General features: G+C 45.2%; 1 protein-coding gene and 1 pseudogene across 1 annotated transcript in view; both read left to right on the plus strand.

The window, feature by feature from the left end:
• Positions 1 to 11,590, plus strand: part of LOC110219925 (uncharacterized) — a 29,285-nt gene extending 17,695 nt beyond the window's left edge. Inside the window, exons 5-7 of the mRNA XM_021003672.2 lie at positions 171 to 266; positions 5,156 to 5,330; positions 5,755 to 11,590. Of these exons, the coding sequence (XP_020859331.1) occupies positions 171 to 266; positions 5,156 to 5,330; positions 5,755 to 6,988 (1,505 nt within the window). The 3' untranslated portion in view covers positions 6,989 to 11,590. The remainder of the gene's footprint in view (positions 1 to 170; positions 267 to 5,155; positions 5,331 to 5,754) is intronic.
• LOC144454304 (eukaryotic translation initiation factor 5B pseudogene) lies at positions 1,750 to 4,977 on the plus strand (annotated as a pseudogene).
• Positions 11,591 to 16,046: the final 4,456 nt, after the last annotated feature.

The raw sequence follows: 16,046 nt of genomic DNA on the forward strand, positions 1-16,046 counted from the left end.
AACTGAGGCAAATAGTTTTGTGGTTTTTTTGTTTGTTTTGGTGAGTAGCACAGGGTCACACAGCTAGTCAGTGTCTGAGGCTGGATTTGAACTTGGGTCTTCCTGACTCCAGGCTCAGTGCTCAGCATTCTCACTAGGGTCCTCAACATTTTCTCATTTTCACTGGGCAGGACTTGCTGTGTCCAAACCTGCTGTGATCTGTCAGTTGGAACAAGGGGCAGCACCGTGGCTGCCTGAGGGAGACGCCTCAGTACGCTGCTGTCCAGGTGAGTTAGTGATGCCTGGCTTCTGGGACAGCCCTCAGCACCTGCTCCATGTTGGGTAGGGGATTGTTGTCAGAGCCCTGAGGCCTGGAGAGGAGGAGGATGGAGGAGGAAGAGGGGAGGAGGAGGAGGGAGAGGGAAGGAGGGAAGAGGGGAGGAGGAGGAGGGGAGGAGGGGGGGGGAGAGGGGAGGAGGAAGAGGGGAGAGGGGGAGGATGGGAGGAGAAGAGGGAGGAGGGGGAGGATGGAAGGAGGAAGGGGGGAAGGAAGAAGGGAGGAGGGAGGAAGAGGGGGAAGGAAGAGGGGAGGAGGGAAAGGGAAGGAGGGGGAAGAGGGGAGGAGGAGGAGGGAAGGAGGAGGAGGGAGGAGGAAGAGGGAGAAGGAAGCGGGGAGGAGGGGAAAGAGGGGAGGAGGAGGGGCAGGAGGAGGAAGAGGGGGGAGGAGGGGGAGGAAGAGAAGGAGAAGGAGAGGAGGGGGAGAAGGAGGAAGAAGGGAGGGGGAGGAGGAGGGGAGGAGGAGGAGGAAGAGGGGAGAAGGAGGAGAGGAGGAAAAAGGAGAAGGAGGAAGAGGGGAGAAGGAGGAGAGGAGGAAAAAAGGAGAAGGAGGAAGAGTGGAGAAGGAGGAGAGGACGAGGAGGAGGGGGGAGGAGGGGAGGAAGAGAAGGAGGAGGAGGAGGAGGAGGAAGAGGGGAGGAGGAGGGGAGGAGGAAAAGGAAGAGGGGAGGAGGAGGGGAGGAGGAAGAAAAGGAGAAGGAGGAAGAGGGGAGGAGGAGAGGAGGAAGAGAAGGAGAAGGAGGAAGAGGGGAGGAGGAGAGGAGGAAGAGAAGGAGAAGGAGGAGGAAGAGGGTTGGAAGAGGGAAGAGAAGGAGAAAGAGAGGAGGGGGAGGAGGAAGAGGATGGGAGGAGGATGGGAGGAGGGAGAGGAGCAAGGGGGGGAGGAGGAGGAAGAGGAGAATGAGGAGGAGGGGAGGAAGAGGAGGCCTGGGGTTGGGTCTCACCTGAGCACCTTTCCTGGAGCTCTGTCCTCCCTAGTCCAGTCTGTCTGCAGTTTCAGGTGCAGAGGTATCAGCTGTTCACTGCACCCTGTGCTGTGTAGCCTGAAGCTGCCTTGGATCTATTCCTCCAAATGCTTTCAGCAGTTGTTTTAAAAGCAGCAAGCCCTTGCCCCCTTCGCCCTGTAGTTTGCATGGCTTATAGCTCTGACCACTAAGCTGCAGTGTACATTTACAAAAAGTCTCTTGTGTTTCAGCCTGCACATTAATTTCTTCCTCTTCTTGGTCCAGTGAGGGAGTGGAAATTGACAAGATGTTGTTAAGAATAAGCACCTATGATACCATATGTGCCCTGTCCCCATGTTCGGGTCTGTGGTGAGCCGGGTCTGAGAAGCAGCAGCAGTGGAGGAAGAACAGAGAGCTGGGCCAGCTGGGGGTCAGGGGTCAGTAAGGGCCTGAGTGAAGGCACTAGAGTCACGAAAGCCATTGTCATGTGATGGGGAAGAAGCAGAAGAACAAGAATGAGGACAGTGCCAAGGATGATACTGATCTTGAAGCCTTGGCTGCAGAAGTAGAGGGAGCTGGTGCTGCCAAGGAACAAGAACCTCAGAAGTCAAAGGGTAAAAAGAAAAAGGATGAGAAGAACCAAGATTTTGATGAGGATGATATCCTGAAATGGCTTGAAGGGTTATCTTCAGAAGCACGGGGAGTCAAGATTGACCGAGAAACTCCTGCTGTAAAGGCAGCAGAAAACAAAGAAGAATTCAGTACTTCCAAGCAAGAAAGAAAAAAAAAAGGCAGAAGGGCAAAAAACAAAGTTTGGATGATGATAGTGAAGAAGCAGAGGAGACACAGTCAAAATCAAAAAAGACTTCCAGAACAAAAATAGAACCACTTTCTGGTGTGAAGATGATAATTTTGGTAAACTTTCTAAGAAGGGTAAAGGGGAAACTCAGAAATCAAATAAAAAAGCAGGTGGTTCAAAAGAAGATGAAGAGCATTAAAAAAGGGTAAAGCCCGGACCAGAGCAGATTCATCAGGTGGGAGTGGTGATGACTCTGATGACTTCTCTCAGTCTAGAAAAGCACAGAAAAAGAATCAGAAAACCAAATCAGCTCTTCATGTTTGAAAGTAGGAATGAAGGTGATGACTCTTCTTTCAAAATAAAAACAGTGGCACAAAATAAAGCAGAAAAAAAAGAGCGAGAACGAAAAAAGAGAGATGAAGAAAAGGCAAAATTGAGAAAATTGAAAGAAAAAGAAGAGTCTGAAAGTGGTAAAAAAAAAAAAAGAACAAACAAAGCAGAAAGAAACTCAGAAGAAACCAGAGGAAGATGCTTTGAAATCCAGAGTGGGTCTTGATGCTGGAGCAGCTCCTATCTCAGAAGAAAAGGGAGATACTCTCACAACTACAGAAGCTGATGATAATGAAAGTGACAAAAAGAAGAAAAATAGGGGGAAAAAAGAATGGAGAAAAGGAGGAGAAAGAAAGAAAAAAGGTCCTAACAAAGCCACTATTAAAGCTATGCAGGAAGCCCTGGCTAAACTTAAACTATGCAGAAGCTAAACTTAAGAAGAAGAAAGACAGAAGAGAGAAGAGGAGGAACGCATTCAATGACTAGAAGAATTGGAAGCCATGTGTAAGGAAGAGGAATGATTGCAGCAAGAAAAGAGAGAAAGAAGGAAGCAAAAAGAAAAGAACGCTTGAAAAAGGAAGGCAAGCTTTTAACGAAATCCCAGAGAGAAGCCAGAGCTAGAGCTGAGGCTGCTCTTAAACTTCCCCAAGCTCAGGGTGTTGAAGTGCCAAAGAAGAGGCCAATATATGAAAGTAAAAAGAGGAAAAAACCACAGCCACAACAAGAAAATAAAGAAGAAACAATACAAGTGAGTGTTCCAGTAGAAGTTACAGAACAAGCTATTCCAGAAAAAGAGGATTCCCTGCCTCTTGTAGAACCAGAAGAGGAAGAAGAAAGGGAAGATACTGGTTTGCATGATTGGGGAGCAATGGCTAGTGATGAAGAGAGAGAGAGAAAGAAAGACACACTGTGCATATTGAAGTAAAAGAAAATCCCAAAGAAGAAGAGGAAGAGGAGGAGGAAGAGAGTGAGGATGAGGAAGATGAAGGAGGAAGTGATGGAAAAGATACTGGAAAGCCTTTAATAGACAAAAAACAAAGCAAAGAACTCAGCTCTGAGTCAGAATATGACTCAGATGATGACTAAACTAAAAAAGAATGGGCCTATGATAAAGCAAGAGGATAATTGAGAAACAGAGACTTGAAAATAGCAAAAATGGAAATACAGAAAACCTAAGAGCCCCTGTTATCTGTGTACTAGAACACATAGATACAGGAAAGACTAAAATTTTAGATAAGCTCCATCATACTCATGTACAAGATGGTGAAGCAGGTGGTATGCAGTTATTGTTCCTGGAGTGGAAGGTCCAATTAGAGGTCTTCTGTTACCTCCTCCTATGAAGGAACTGCGAGTGAAGAATGAATGTGAAAAGTGTAAAGAAGCAGAAGCTGCTCAAGGTGTAAAGATTCTTGGAAAAGACCCGGAGAAAACATTAGCTGGTTTGCTACTGCTAGTGGCTCATAAAGAGGACGAAGTCCCAGTTCGCAAAGATGAGTTGATTCACTAATTAAAACACACCCTAAATGCTATCAAATTAGAAGAAAAAGGTGTCTATGTTCAGGCTTCCACGTTGGGCTCTTTAGAGGCATTACTTGGATTTTTAAAAACTTCAGAAGTACCAAATGCCGGAATTAACATAGGCCCTGTTCATAAAAAAAAAATGTTATGAAGGCTTCAGTGTTGTTGGAGTATGATCCTCAGTACGCAGTAATCTTGGCCTGTGATGTGAGGCTTGAACATGATGCTCAGGAAATGGCTGATAGTTTGCAGTCTGGACTTCTAGTGCAGACATTATTTGCCGTTTATCTGATGTTTTTACGAAATATAGGCAAGGCTATAAGAAACAGAAGCAAGAAGAATTCAAACATATTGCAGTATTTCCCTTTGAAATGAAAATACTCCCCCAATTCATTTTCAGTTCATGAGATCCGATAGTGATGGGTGTAATTGTTGAAGCAGACCAAGTGAAACAAGGCACACTCGTGTGTACCTAGTAAAAATTCTGTTGAGATTGGAATAGTTACAAGTATTGAAGTAAACCATGAGCAAGTGGATATTGCAAAAAAGGGCCAAGAAATCTGTGTCGAAATAGAACCTATTGCCGGAGAGTCTCCCAAAATGTATGGAAGACATTTTGAAGCTACAGACGTTCTTGTTAGCAAGATCAGTCGACAGTCCATTGATGCATTGAAGGATTGGTTCAGAGATGAAATGCAGAAGAGTGACCGGCAATTTATTGTGGAGCTGAAGAAAGTGTTTGAAAATCATCTAATTTTTTTCCACAGTGGGCAGGAAAAGTAGTAAACTTACTATTCAGTTGTATTGTCACCAAGAAAACCAAGAAAAAAAAAAACAATTGAGAAACAATGTGTTGGACTTCGATGGACTTAAGTTTGGAAGGAAAAAATGGGTGGATAAAATGTTTTCCATGAGAAACCAAGAAACTTACACTGGTTTGACAGTGGTCGCTTTACATGTCCCCACAGTTCCAATGTGCCTGTTCACCTGTCCCACTACCTTTCCCCTCCCTTCTTTACTGGCTGCTGTTTAAAGTTTGCCCTATCCCGAATTTCAATTGTTATTACAGAACTAAAGCTCTTCCAGTTTTATACTGATTAAATCAGTACTGCAGTATTTGATTAAAAAAAAAAAGAATAAGAGCTTACACCCACTAAATTTTAGCAATTTTCTTTTCATTCTAGAGAGGCTGTGTCAGGTCTAAGCATATGGCAGGTGGGTGAAGTTTTATATTTAAATATCTTTTCAGATTGGGAAATTAATCCTGGAATCACATACTGTGTTCCAAACTTGGATGTTTCCGTGGAACTATCATTGCAGAAAAGTCTCAGAAGGAAGGATCTCTTTGTCTCCAGCTTGGGAGAATCCTGGGAATGTGATGCTATGCTAGGGAAGCGGCAGAGCAAGAAGAAGGAACCTTCTCGGTAAGTAAAAATCACCCAACGAAGTGAGAGGCCACGAGGATAGTGACCCTAGAGGAAGCTCACTCCAGGACCAGTCTTCTTTTCCAAATAGAGAAGACTTCATAGTTGCTACTCACACACAAAGAGCTTCAGGATAGTGTCATGAAAGTGGTTAACATTTCAGCTCTAAGTTAAATCTTATTACCTTTCATAGATCTTATTCTGGAGAAAAACATTGTAAATATGGAGAATATTGAGAAATCTTCAGAAGGAGCCCAGATATCAATTACTCTAAGTCGATTGATACCCCATAAAGAGAAGCCCCAGAAAAAAACAGATAATAAATGTCTGAAGGCTTTCTCCCAAGGCATAGAACCTATTTACCTAATGAACTAATGAATGTGGTAAAGCTTGTACTCACTGCCCATATTCCTTCCCATCACAGATCTTGTATTGGGCAGAAGTGTTATGAATGTCACGAGTGTGGAAATGTCTTCCCTCGGAGGGCAGCCTTGACTCGACACCTGAGGATTCATACTGGAGAGAAGCCTTATGAATGCCACGAATGTGGGAGGGCTTTCCGTGTGAGTGGCATGCTTACTGTACATAAGAGGATTCACACTGGAGAGAAGCCTTATAAATGTAGTGAGTGTGGGAAAGCCTTCCGTGTGAGCGAACATCTTACCCAACATCAGATCCTTCACACTGGAGAGAAGCCATATAAATGTTACGAATGTGGGAAGTCCTTCTACCGGAGCACAGAGCTTACTCGACATCAGAGAATTCATACTGGAGAGAAACCTTATGAATGTAGTGAGTGTGGAGGGACCTTCCGCTGGAGGGCAGCTCTCACCCAACATCAGACAATTCACACTGGAGAGAAACCTTATGAATGTCATGACTGTGGCAAGGCTTTCAGGAGGAGCACAGATTTTACTCGTCATCAGAGGATTCATACAGGAGAAAAGCCTTACGAATGTCTTGATTGTGGAAAGGCCTTTAGCAGGGGCACGGAGCTTACTCGACACCAGACGATTCATACTGGAGAGAAACCTTATGAATGCAGTGAATGTGGGAAGACCTTCCGCTGGAGGGCAGCTCTCACTCAACATCAGACAATTCACACTGGAGAAAAACCTTATGAATGTCATGACTGTGGGAAGGTCTTCCGTCTGAAGATACAGTTTTCCCGACATCAGAGAATCCATACAGGAGAGAAACCTTATGAGTGTGATGACTGTGGAAAGACCTTCCGCCGAAGGTCACAGCTTACTCAACATCAGAGAATTCATACTGGAGAAAAACCTTATAAATGTCATCAATGTGGGAAGGCCTTTTGCTGGCGAACAGAACTTACTCGACATCAGAGAATTCATACAGGAGAGAAACCTTATGAATGTCGTGAATGTGGGAAGGCCTTTCGTGAGAGTGGGACCCTTACTGTTCATCAGAGAATTCACACTGGAGAGAAACCTTATAAATGTAATGAATGTGGGAAGGCCTTCTGTGTGAGTGGAAAGCTTACTCGGCACCAGAGAATTCATACTGGAGAGAAACCTTATGAATGTCATGAATGCCAGAAAGCTTTTCCCCAGAGGGAAGAACTCATTCGACATCAGAAAATTCATACTGCAGAGAAACCATATCAGTTGATCAGTCAATCGATGAGCATTTATTAACCACTTGCTGTGTTCCAAGTACTGTGCTAGATGCCAAGGATACAGATTCCAAATACACAGCCTTATAAATGTCGTGACTTCTGCCAGGGAATCCTGACTCATTTCAACAGATATTTATATTTAGAGTTTTATCATACACCAGACATTCTGCTAGTTGCTGGGAATACAGACACAAAAATGTAACAGTTCCTTCCCTTAAGAAGCTTACATTTTCTTGAAAAAACACCCTACTGAATGATGGACAGTTCCTGTTGAAGAGAGAAACAATGTCAAACTTGATAAACTGAGGGAATTCTTTCTAGGCAGAAACCTGAGGAGAAGACGTTTTGCCCAAGCAGAGATTTATTGAACTCCCCAAAGTTAATTGCCAATTCTCATGGCCTTTTCTCAGTTCTCTTCCTTCTTGACCTCTCTCCTACATTTCACACTGATGATCACCTTTTCCTTCTGGAGACTCCTTTCTAGGTTTTTGTGACCCTGTTCTCTCCTTGTTCTTCTACCTGTCTAATTGTTCTTTCTCAGTCTTCTTCGCTGTTTCCTCAGGCTGGGTCACACCCACCAACTGGATGCCAAGGCTTTGTCCTGGACTCTCTTCTTTCTGTCACTGGATGATCTCTTCAGTTCCAGTGGGTTCCATTATCATCTCTACCCAGATGATACCCAGATCTCAAACCAGATGTCCTGTAGGCACCTGAAACTCAGCATGTCCAAATCTGAACTCGTCTCCACCTATCCCCTTTTCCCAGCTCTCCTCTCTGATGAACTTCCTTATTACTATTGAGGACAACACTGTCTTCCCAGTCACTTAGGCATGTAGCTTTGGAGTCCTCTTCAGTTCCTTATTCTTGCCCCACGTGTCCACACTGTTGCCAAGACTTGCCCTTTCTACATTCCCAATATCTCTTCCATATGCCGCCATCTTGGCCACCACTCTGGTTCAGGTCCTCATCACCTCACACCTAGATTATTGCAATAGCTGCTGGTGGGTCTGCCTGGGGTCTCAAGTCTTTCCTCCTTCTAGTCCATCCTCTGAACAGCTGCCGGAATAATTTTCCTAAAGTGTAGGTCTCACCATGCCTGTCTCCTATTCAGTGAATTCCATTGGCTCTCTGTTACTTGCAGAGTAAATACAAAATCTTCTGTTTGACTTTTAAAGCCCTTCACGACATGTCTCCTACCTTTACTTGCTTCTTATACTTCTATCCAGCAACACTGGCTTCCCTGCTGACACTCATTCAAGACACTTCATCTCCAGTCTGAGCCTTTGCAATGGCTTTGTGCGTGGCTGGGAGACCCTCACCTCCTCACCTCCATCTCTTAGTTTCCCAGGCTTCTTTCAGGACTCCACTTAAATTGTCTTCTTCGTTACAGTGTGAGTCTCTTGAGGGTAGGACTGTTTTTGCTCTCCTGTGTATTTCCAGCACATAACACAGTGTCTGGCCATGCTAAGTGCTTAGCAAATGTTTGTTAACCAACTGATCTCAGATAATCCATTCTTGAGGGTATGACTGTAATGAGTGTGAGAAGACCTTCACCTGAAGGTCAGTCTATAGAATTACTGCTGACGTGAAACTCTATTAATGCACTGAATATGGAAAGGCTTTCAACTAGAGCAGTAAATTTCACTCTTTGCCAGGGCATGAGTCATTAAGAAATCCCTACAGAAGAATGTAATAAAGTCATGAGTAAGGACGTCATACCAAATTTCTTTTTCTTTTTTTTTTTTTAGGTGAGGGCAGTTGAGGTTAAGTGACTTGCCCAGAGGCACACAGCTAATGAGTGTTACGTGTCTGAGGTCGGATTTGAACTCAGGTCCTCCTGACTCCAGGGCTGGTGCTCTATCCACTGTGCCACCTAACTGCTCCCCCCTTTTTTTTTTCCAAATTTCTTTAAAAAAAAATACAGTCCAATGTTATAGCAACAAAAAAGAAATGTTGTAACCAACAAGAATTTTCCATCCTATTAAGAATGGCCCTAAATTTTAAAAACATTTCCAGGGCCACAGCTGCAGATGGGTCCAATAATTCATTCCCTGCTATGTTTTAAAATTTAATTTTTTTATTGATTCTTTTAAATTTTTTCATCAGTATAACTTCCTGTTAACTCCCTGCTGCCCTACTAGAATTCTCCCTTAGAACAACAACAAAAACATGCTTGTGAGAAGGAAATGCTTGATTTCAGGTACAGATTGGTGAATATAAGATGATTTTTTTTTCCTGTCCAAGTTTATGGATTCCCTGAAATCTTTCCAAAGATGTCAGATTAGGAAACTCTCAAGAAGAGGGGAGGCTCTTGTGGTCTTCCTGCCCTCATTCTGGATGGCTTCAGCATTCCTGTAGATATGCCCTGAAAATCCCTGATCCCAATCTTTCCATCTTCTCAAATCCCAGGACCACCTCCTCCACTCCACTTTACCCACACCCAGGGACAGTCACACCCTAGCCCTTACTAGGACCCTCTGACATTCCTCTGTGTGACCTGATGTTACTTGTTCACCCTTACTGGGCTATCCAGCCCCTCAAGACCTTATCAGGCTCTGACTTCACTTTCCTAGCTTGGCCATCTCAACCTTCAGCTCTGCATCCTTTACTCTTGAATCCTCATCCCCTTTGTCCAATAACCACTCATCCCCTGACTGGCCTCAGCCCAGGATAACTTCTACCGTCCACCTCATGAGCTACTGAATAGGCCACGCTATCCCGCTGACTCTGGATACTCAAAACTCACCTTGGCCAACTTCAAGTGGGCCCTCACTGCAGCAAGGAAGCCCTTTAATCCTCCGTGATTGGTGCCCTCTCATGCTCCACAGAACCTTATCCCAGACCTCTTCTCAAGCTTCCCAGACCTCCTCTTTGCAGAGAAAACTGAAGACAGTTACCTTGAGGTCTCATCTCTTTACCCTCCTCCTTGCTCAACATACCTGTCCCTTGAATACTGCGCAGAGGACTTGAGGGGCTCTGAAGTCCTCGGTCACACGTGCCGAGCCTACTTTCCACTGGACTCTTTGGCCTTGTAGGGAATTGTGTTGCAGGCTCTAGGGGATGTTTGGTACCTGGTCAAGACCCCTTTCTCAATGTGACTGACATAAGGTGCTGCAACTGAAGTGATTGTCCCTGCAGGCTGGGAGGGCACCTTTGTGGGAGATTGAGCTCATGGTATCAGGGAATCCCCTCTTCTTCTCCAAGTGCCCCAGGACCCCATGGGTGCTCTAGTTTAGTGGCCATACGGCAGGAGCCGGGATGGGGACTCCCAAGCTTCTGTGGGCTCCACCAACTATGGATTGTGAGGTCTCCCCTTTCCTGTCCTTAAAGTTCACTATTCCTTTGGTATAACTCTTTGGAGCCATCTGGCTCTTCTAACCTTTTTTAAAATTCTTCTGGTCCCACTTGTTCTCTTTCATTTCTTTCACTTTTTTTCTTTCCTGAAACTTTTGTCTTTCTGCCTCCATTTTCTTTGTCTTCAATTTCATCCCATTTACCCCTGCCCTTCTCTCCCCAGGGCCAGGGTTGGGTGGGGGTGGGGAGGAGGAGCCTGGCCTGTCTTTCCAGCCTCATTGGACATAATTATTCCCCCTTCCACACCCTGTGATTTGGGTGACTGGCCTTTTCTCCTTTGCTCCACAGAACTTTCTCCTTCCCCTTTCTGTCTTTACATTTCTCTCCCTCCCATTCCCCATGCCTGAAGTGCACACCCTTCTCCACAGAAAGGTTTCCTCCAAAACACACTTCACACAAAACAGGAAGCCCGTCCTCCCTCCTGAACAGCCTCATATTTAACTACTTTGTGTTTATTTTTATTTATTCTGAATGTATTTTTGTCTTCGTTGGAACATAGGCTTCTTCAGAGCAGGAGGCTTTTCCTTCTTTGTCCCTATCCCCAGTGCCTGGCAAAAAGTAAGGGCTTAATAAATGCTTGTTGATCGATTGAAGGAAGATTTCTTCCTGGGAATAAGGAGATTGCTTGTGTAAATTGTGAAGCCTGGAGACAGCACGTGGAGTTACAGAACCAGCAAGGAATCCCCTGTGTCTGGAAAGTCCTGTGGGTGAACCGATGAAAAGTGGGGTGGGTGGGAACCAGGTTGGGGAAGGCTTTGAATCTGAGCAGAAGAGAGGGAGCCCTGAGAGGCCAATGGAAGGTTTTGAGCAGGCTATGCCTGTGTCTTCAGAAGATGACTCTGTCATTCAGTGTGGAGGGAGGATGGCCAGAGAGGGGAGAAACTGGCTGCAGATTACAACGTTGGGGGCCGAAGTGGTTAGAGGGGAGGGGGTGGACGGCACTGCCGTCCTAAGATGTGAGTGTCTCCACTTCTTCCCCACCCAGCTTCCCCAGGCAGGTGGGTGCCGCTGAGGGCCTCCCCAGTTTCCCCTCTTTGTGTTCCAGGCCTAGAAACCTAGATCAGTACTGACACTGCAGGGGCCCCATTCACATGCCCCTAACTTAACACCTCTTCCTTCCTCCTTCCCTGTGTGGGTGCCCTCCGCTTTAGAGTGGATGCTCCTTAAGGGGTAGGCAAGGACTGCCTGCTCTTGTATTTGTGCCCTCAGCACTTTCACAGTTTTTGGCTCATGGTGAGCACTTAATAAATGCTTTTTCGTTCATTCATGTATTTGTTAATTCACTGGTTCATTCATGCCATTTATTCATTCTTCACTCATTCATATGAGACACCAGGAGGTTACCACCTCTGAACACTCTCTCTGGAAGGGTGACCAAATTGCTAGGACGAATCCATTTAAGAGGCATCAGGAAAACCTGAGTTCAAGTCCTGTTTCACAAACCACCCACCACCCCAAGAACTCCAAACTGGATTATAATTCCTGAAGCTTCTCCCCTGCCCCCCATGGTGGTGATAGGTCTCCTTGTCTCTGTGTATGAGGAGAAACAATCAAGGAGACAGCAGAAGCTTTGGCTTTCACACCATCGGCCCTATCCCCACTCTTCTAATCGTGATTATGCTTTATTTTTCTCCATGCAATGAATTTCAAGTCAAACTGAAGGCAGCTCTTCCCAGCCACTTCAGCCTTGAGGGCACATACACTTGCACAAAGCTGTCCCCCTCGCCTAGAATGCATTTCTTCATCTCTGCCTTTAGGAATCTTTCAGGCCTCAGTTCATACCTTCGCTGATTTCCTGCCCTGCCTCCCCCCTCCCCTTTTTCTTTCCCATTGAATAAGCATTTATTTCTGACTAACTTCACAAACCCAATAAAACAAGCATTTTCACATACAAAGGAGGACAGTACATGAAATCACTGATTCGTTGCCCAGGGCTCACTCTCCCAATTCAGTATAGAATAAATTCAACATAGGACTTTCAAAGCTGTGCTGCTGTTTCCTGACTTTCTTCCTTCCCTTTTTAGTCCTATCTTTCATCTTTTCCTCCTTTCTAATCATAAGCATCCCCCTCCCACCTTTCTCCCACTGAATGAACTATACTCATAACAAATTTGCTCGGTCAAGCAAAACAAATTGCCTCATCAGTTGTGTCCAGGGTTGTAAGTCTCATTTTACGTCTGGTCTTCTCCTCCTCCTGCTCAGGAAGGGAGGGGATGATCAGCCCTCTGGAGTCACGGTTGGTCCTTGTATCAAGTTCCCAAGTCTTTCAAAACAGAGGAGCTTTTATTGGGCACCTGCTGCATACTGGGTACTGTGCTAGGCACGAAAAGACAAGCTAGTCTTTGCTCTTAAGGGGCCTGTGTTCTTTGGCAGCACTTATCTTAATAAATGTCTTTGCAAGACAGTTCTGAGTGAATAGAAAGCTGGTGTGATACTTACTACCTTGGCCCTTGGTTCCATAAGTCCAGATGTGTTACAATTCTCCCTCCCCCAGGATTCTCTGGTGCCCATAAGGTGAGTTGGGGTGTTGGGGGCTCTCTGCCAATAGCTCCAGCCTCCACCAATGGCATTCCCTCATTTGTAGGGGGTGGGGTCCCCTCCACCCCAGTTCTACTTACTTAACCACTGACTTGTACAAAGCAATATTTACTTCCAAGGTACAATCACAAATATACAAACATTCCCCCAAATCACAGGGCTTAATCCCCCACCCCCACTCCATACTACTTTATTCTCTGGGGAGAGGAAGGGGATTAGGTTCACAGGTAACCTCAGTTCCAAGTTCTAAGTCCAAAACTCCCTGTGGCACCCTTGCTTCTCCTGGCTGGGCCAGCTGGCTGCAATAGCCTACCCGAAGTCCAAGGTCACCAGGGCTCAAGCTTCACCATAGGCACCAGGCACTGTTGCCAACATGTTTGCCAACAAACACTCCAGGCCACAGGGCCTAAAGGAAGAGAAACATGGAGAAAGGGATTTCTGTTTGGGACTCAGTTTGTGGCCCTGGCTCTGTGGGTGAACCACAGGCTCTTACGCCTTTGGATGCAGCAGCAAAGAGAGGCTGTCCCAGTGCAGCCAGTTTTAAAGATGGAGGCTACCTCTGCCCATGTGGTAGAAGAACAGGCTAGGAGGAGAGCCTGGTGTCTCCAGGTGAGGAGATCTGGGCAAGAGCAAACACCAGCATCGCAGGAAATGCTTTGGACTTTCCGTATAATGTGATCCTGATCTGTTAATGTTGGACTTTCTATATAATGTGACCCTGATCTGTTAATGTTGGACTTTCTGTATAATGTGATCCAGATCTGTTAATGCCCTCCCCTTCTTCAGCTCTCGTTGTATTTACTGACTCACACATATAGAACTATTAATAGGGACAGTTTGTCTTTTTGTCATGGTACCTCTACCATTTGGCACCATGCCTCATACATAGTATGCAGTGAATAAGTGAGGAGGGAGTGGGGGCGGGGGTTGGAGGTGGTTCTTGTCCCTGGGGTCAGCAGCCCCTTGCCACTGTTTGTTTTTGCTTCCCATTTCTACTTCCAGGGCTCTGTCCTTCCCCAAGGGCAGAGGACTGTGCAAGGCAGACAATGGCCTTGGTGCTCTTGACAGCCAGGGCCTACCAGATAAATGGGAGTGTCCCATGTGTCCTCAGAGAACAGTCACATTTCTGTTCCACAGTCTGTAATCCAAGAATCTGGTGCCATGAGTTTGGACCTGGCAAGGACGTTAGAAATCAGCTGCTCCGACTTCTCCATTTCTAGAAGAGGGTTAACTGAGACCCTAAGAAGATAAATGAGTTTTAAAAAATTTTACATCTGCAAGAAACCTCAGAAAATCTCATCTAATTCAACCCCTTTATTCTACAGATGAAGAAACAGGCCCATGTAGGTGAAGGGACCTGCTAAAGGTCACGCAGGTCATATAGAGACAAAGCCAGGTCCACAACTCCAAATGTAACTCCCTTTCCACTATAATACACCCTTCCCCCATGTGATCTACTTCATGAGAAATCCTTATTTTTTTTTAAAAGTTCCTTCCACTTTTCCTAGAATCGCTCTATCTAATGTTGCCTCACTCGCTTCTCAAGGAATGCAAGCCCACTGAGTGTTCAGTGCAAACAAAGATGGTTAAGGTTGAAGGAACTAGGCATGCTTAGCCTGGAGAAAAGGAGACTTGGAAGGCTGGAATAGCTGTTTTCAAGCTTTGGAAGGGCTGTTCCATGGAGCAGAGATTAGACTTATCCTGTGTGATCCTTAAGGGTGGTGACAGAAAGTTGACAAGGTGCCAATGTTGTCTCAGTGTCAGGAAATATTTCCTAACGATGAGAGCTATCCAAAAGGGATCGGACTCCTTGAGAGATGGCAGGGTCCTAAGCCTTGGAGGCCTCTAGGAAGAAACTGAACTACCATTTATTGAGCATTCTATAATGGGGATTCCTTCATGTAAAAGTTGTACCAGAAGCTGCTGAAGGCTCTGCTGTGGCAAGATGATGGTCCCGCTTTCAGCTTTCCTTCTATACTGATCACGTCTGACACTGATACAGGGATTTAATATTTGCAAAGGCTTGTAATAATAATTATTATTTGTAATGCCTATGATTGTAGCTAATATTTACATAGTATTTTGAGGTTTGCAAAGTGCTTTAAAAATATTTTATTTGGTCCTCACAATAACTGTGGGAGGTAGATACTATTGTTGTCCCCATTTTAGAGCTGAAGAAACTGAGGCCCAAAGAGATTAAGTGACGTGAAACCCACAGTCACAAAGCTGGTCAGTATCAGAGGCTAGTTCAACTCTAGGGTCTTTCTAACTCCCGCTCCATAGGCACCTATGACAAGGTGCCTCCTCCTTCACAAGGAAGGTTCTAACTGACCAGATCTTCCCCAGGGATCAACAGGCAAGACTGGGAAGGATCTAGAGTATTCTACAGGCCTGCTGTCCTGGGAGACAGTGCCCCCAAAGTTAAAGAAGAGTCTGGACGGGCCCTCCGTTGTTCTGAAGCCCCTTTGTTAGAAGGAGGGAGCTCTAGTTCTGTCTTCTAATTCCTCTCCTTACACCATGCAGATTCCCATGGGCTGGGAGCTTGCCTGTGGCCCATACACAGAGCCCCACCTGGGACCATGACATCCAACTTCTCCTTTTTTCCTGAGGTCAGAGCTTGTCATCCTTATCACTCCCAAGGACACCAGGCAGGGATTGACTTCCTAACAGTGGCCTGGGCCATTCTATGAAAAGGAGGAGAGCCTATAATGAGACAAAGGACAGAAATAGGATTCAAAAGAGCCTTTTGGGACATGGAGACTAGGTTGGAGCAGGGAAGGGATGGCAAGAGGTGGATGTAGGCCAAGGTTGGTTACCACCATCTTTAGTGTCAGCTTTGACAGTCGGGCTTATCTCTGTCAGCAAAGATAGTCTGTCCCTATCCTAGCTGCATTAATTTTGTTTGTTCAAAAGCCTTCTGATTTTATGTAAATAAAATTTATCTGTTTTATATTTTAATTTTATATTTTAAGATCTATTCTATCTCTTGTTTGGTTAAGAATTCTTCCCTTGTCATGGTTGTGAAATATACCTCTGGGCACTTTTCCCTGATATTTCTAAATGACAACCTTTCATATTTAATTTGTGTATCCATTTGAAACTTATTGCTATGTGTGGTGTAATATTATAGTCTTTCTATTGTTTTTGCCAGATTGCTTTTCAACAGTTTTTGCCACATATTGGGT

This window comes from Phascolarctos cinereus, unplaced genomic scaffold, assembly GCF_003287225.1.
Source record: "Phascolarctos cinereus isolate Bilbo 61053 unplaced genomic scaffold, phaCin_HiC Scaffold_726;HRSCAF=1367, whole genome shotgun sequence".
Classification (NCBI taxonomy): domain Eukaryota; kingdom Metazoa; phylum Chordata; class Mammalia; order Diprotodontia; family Phascolarctidae; genus Phascolarctos; species Phascolarctos cinereus.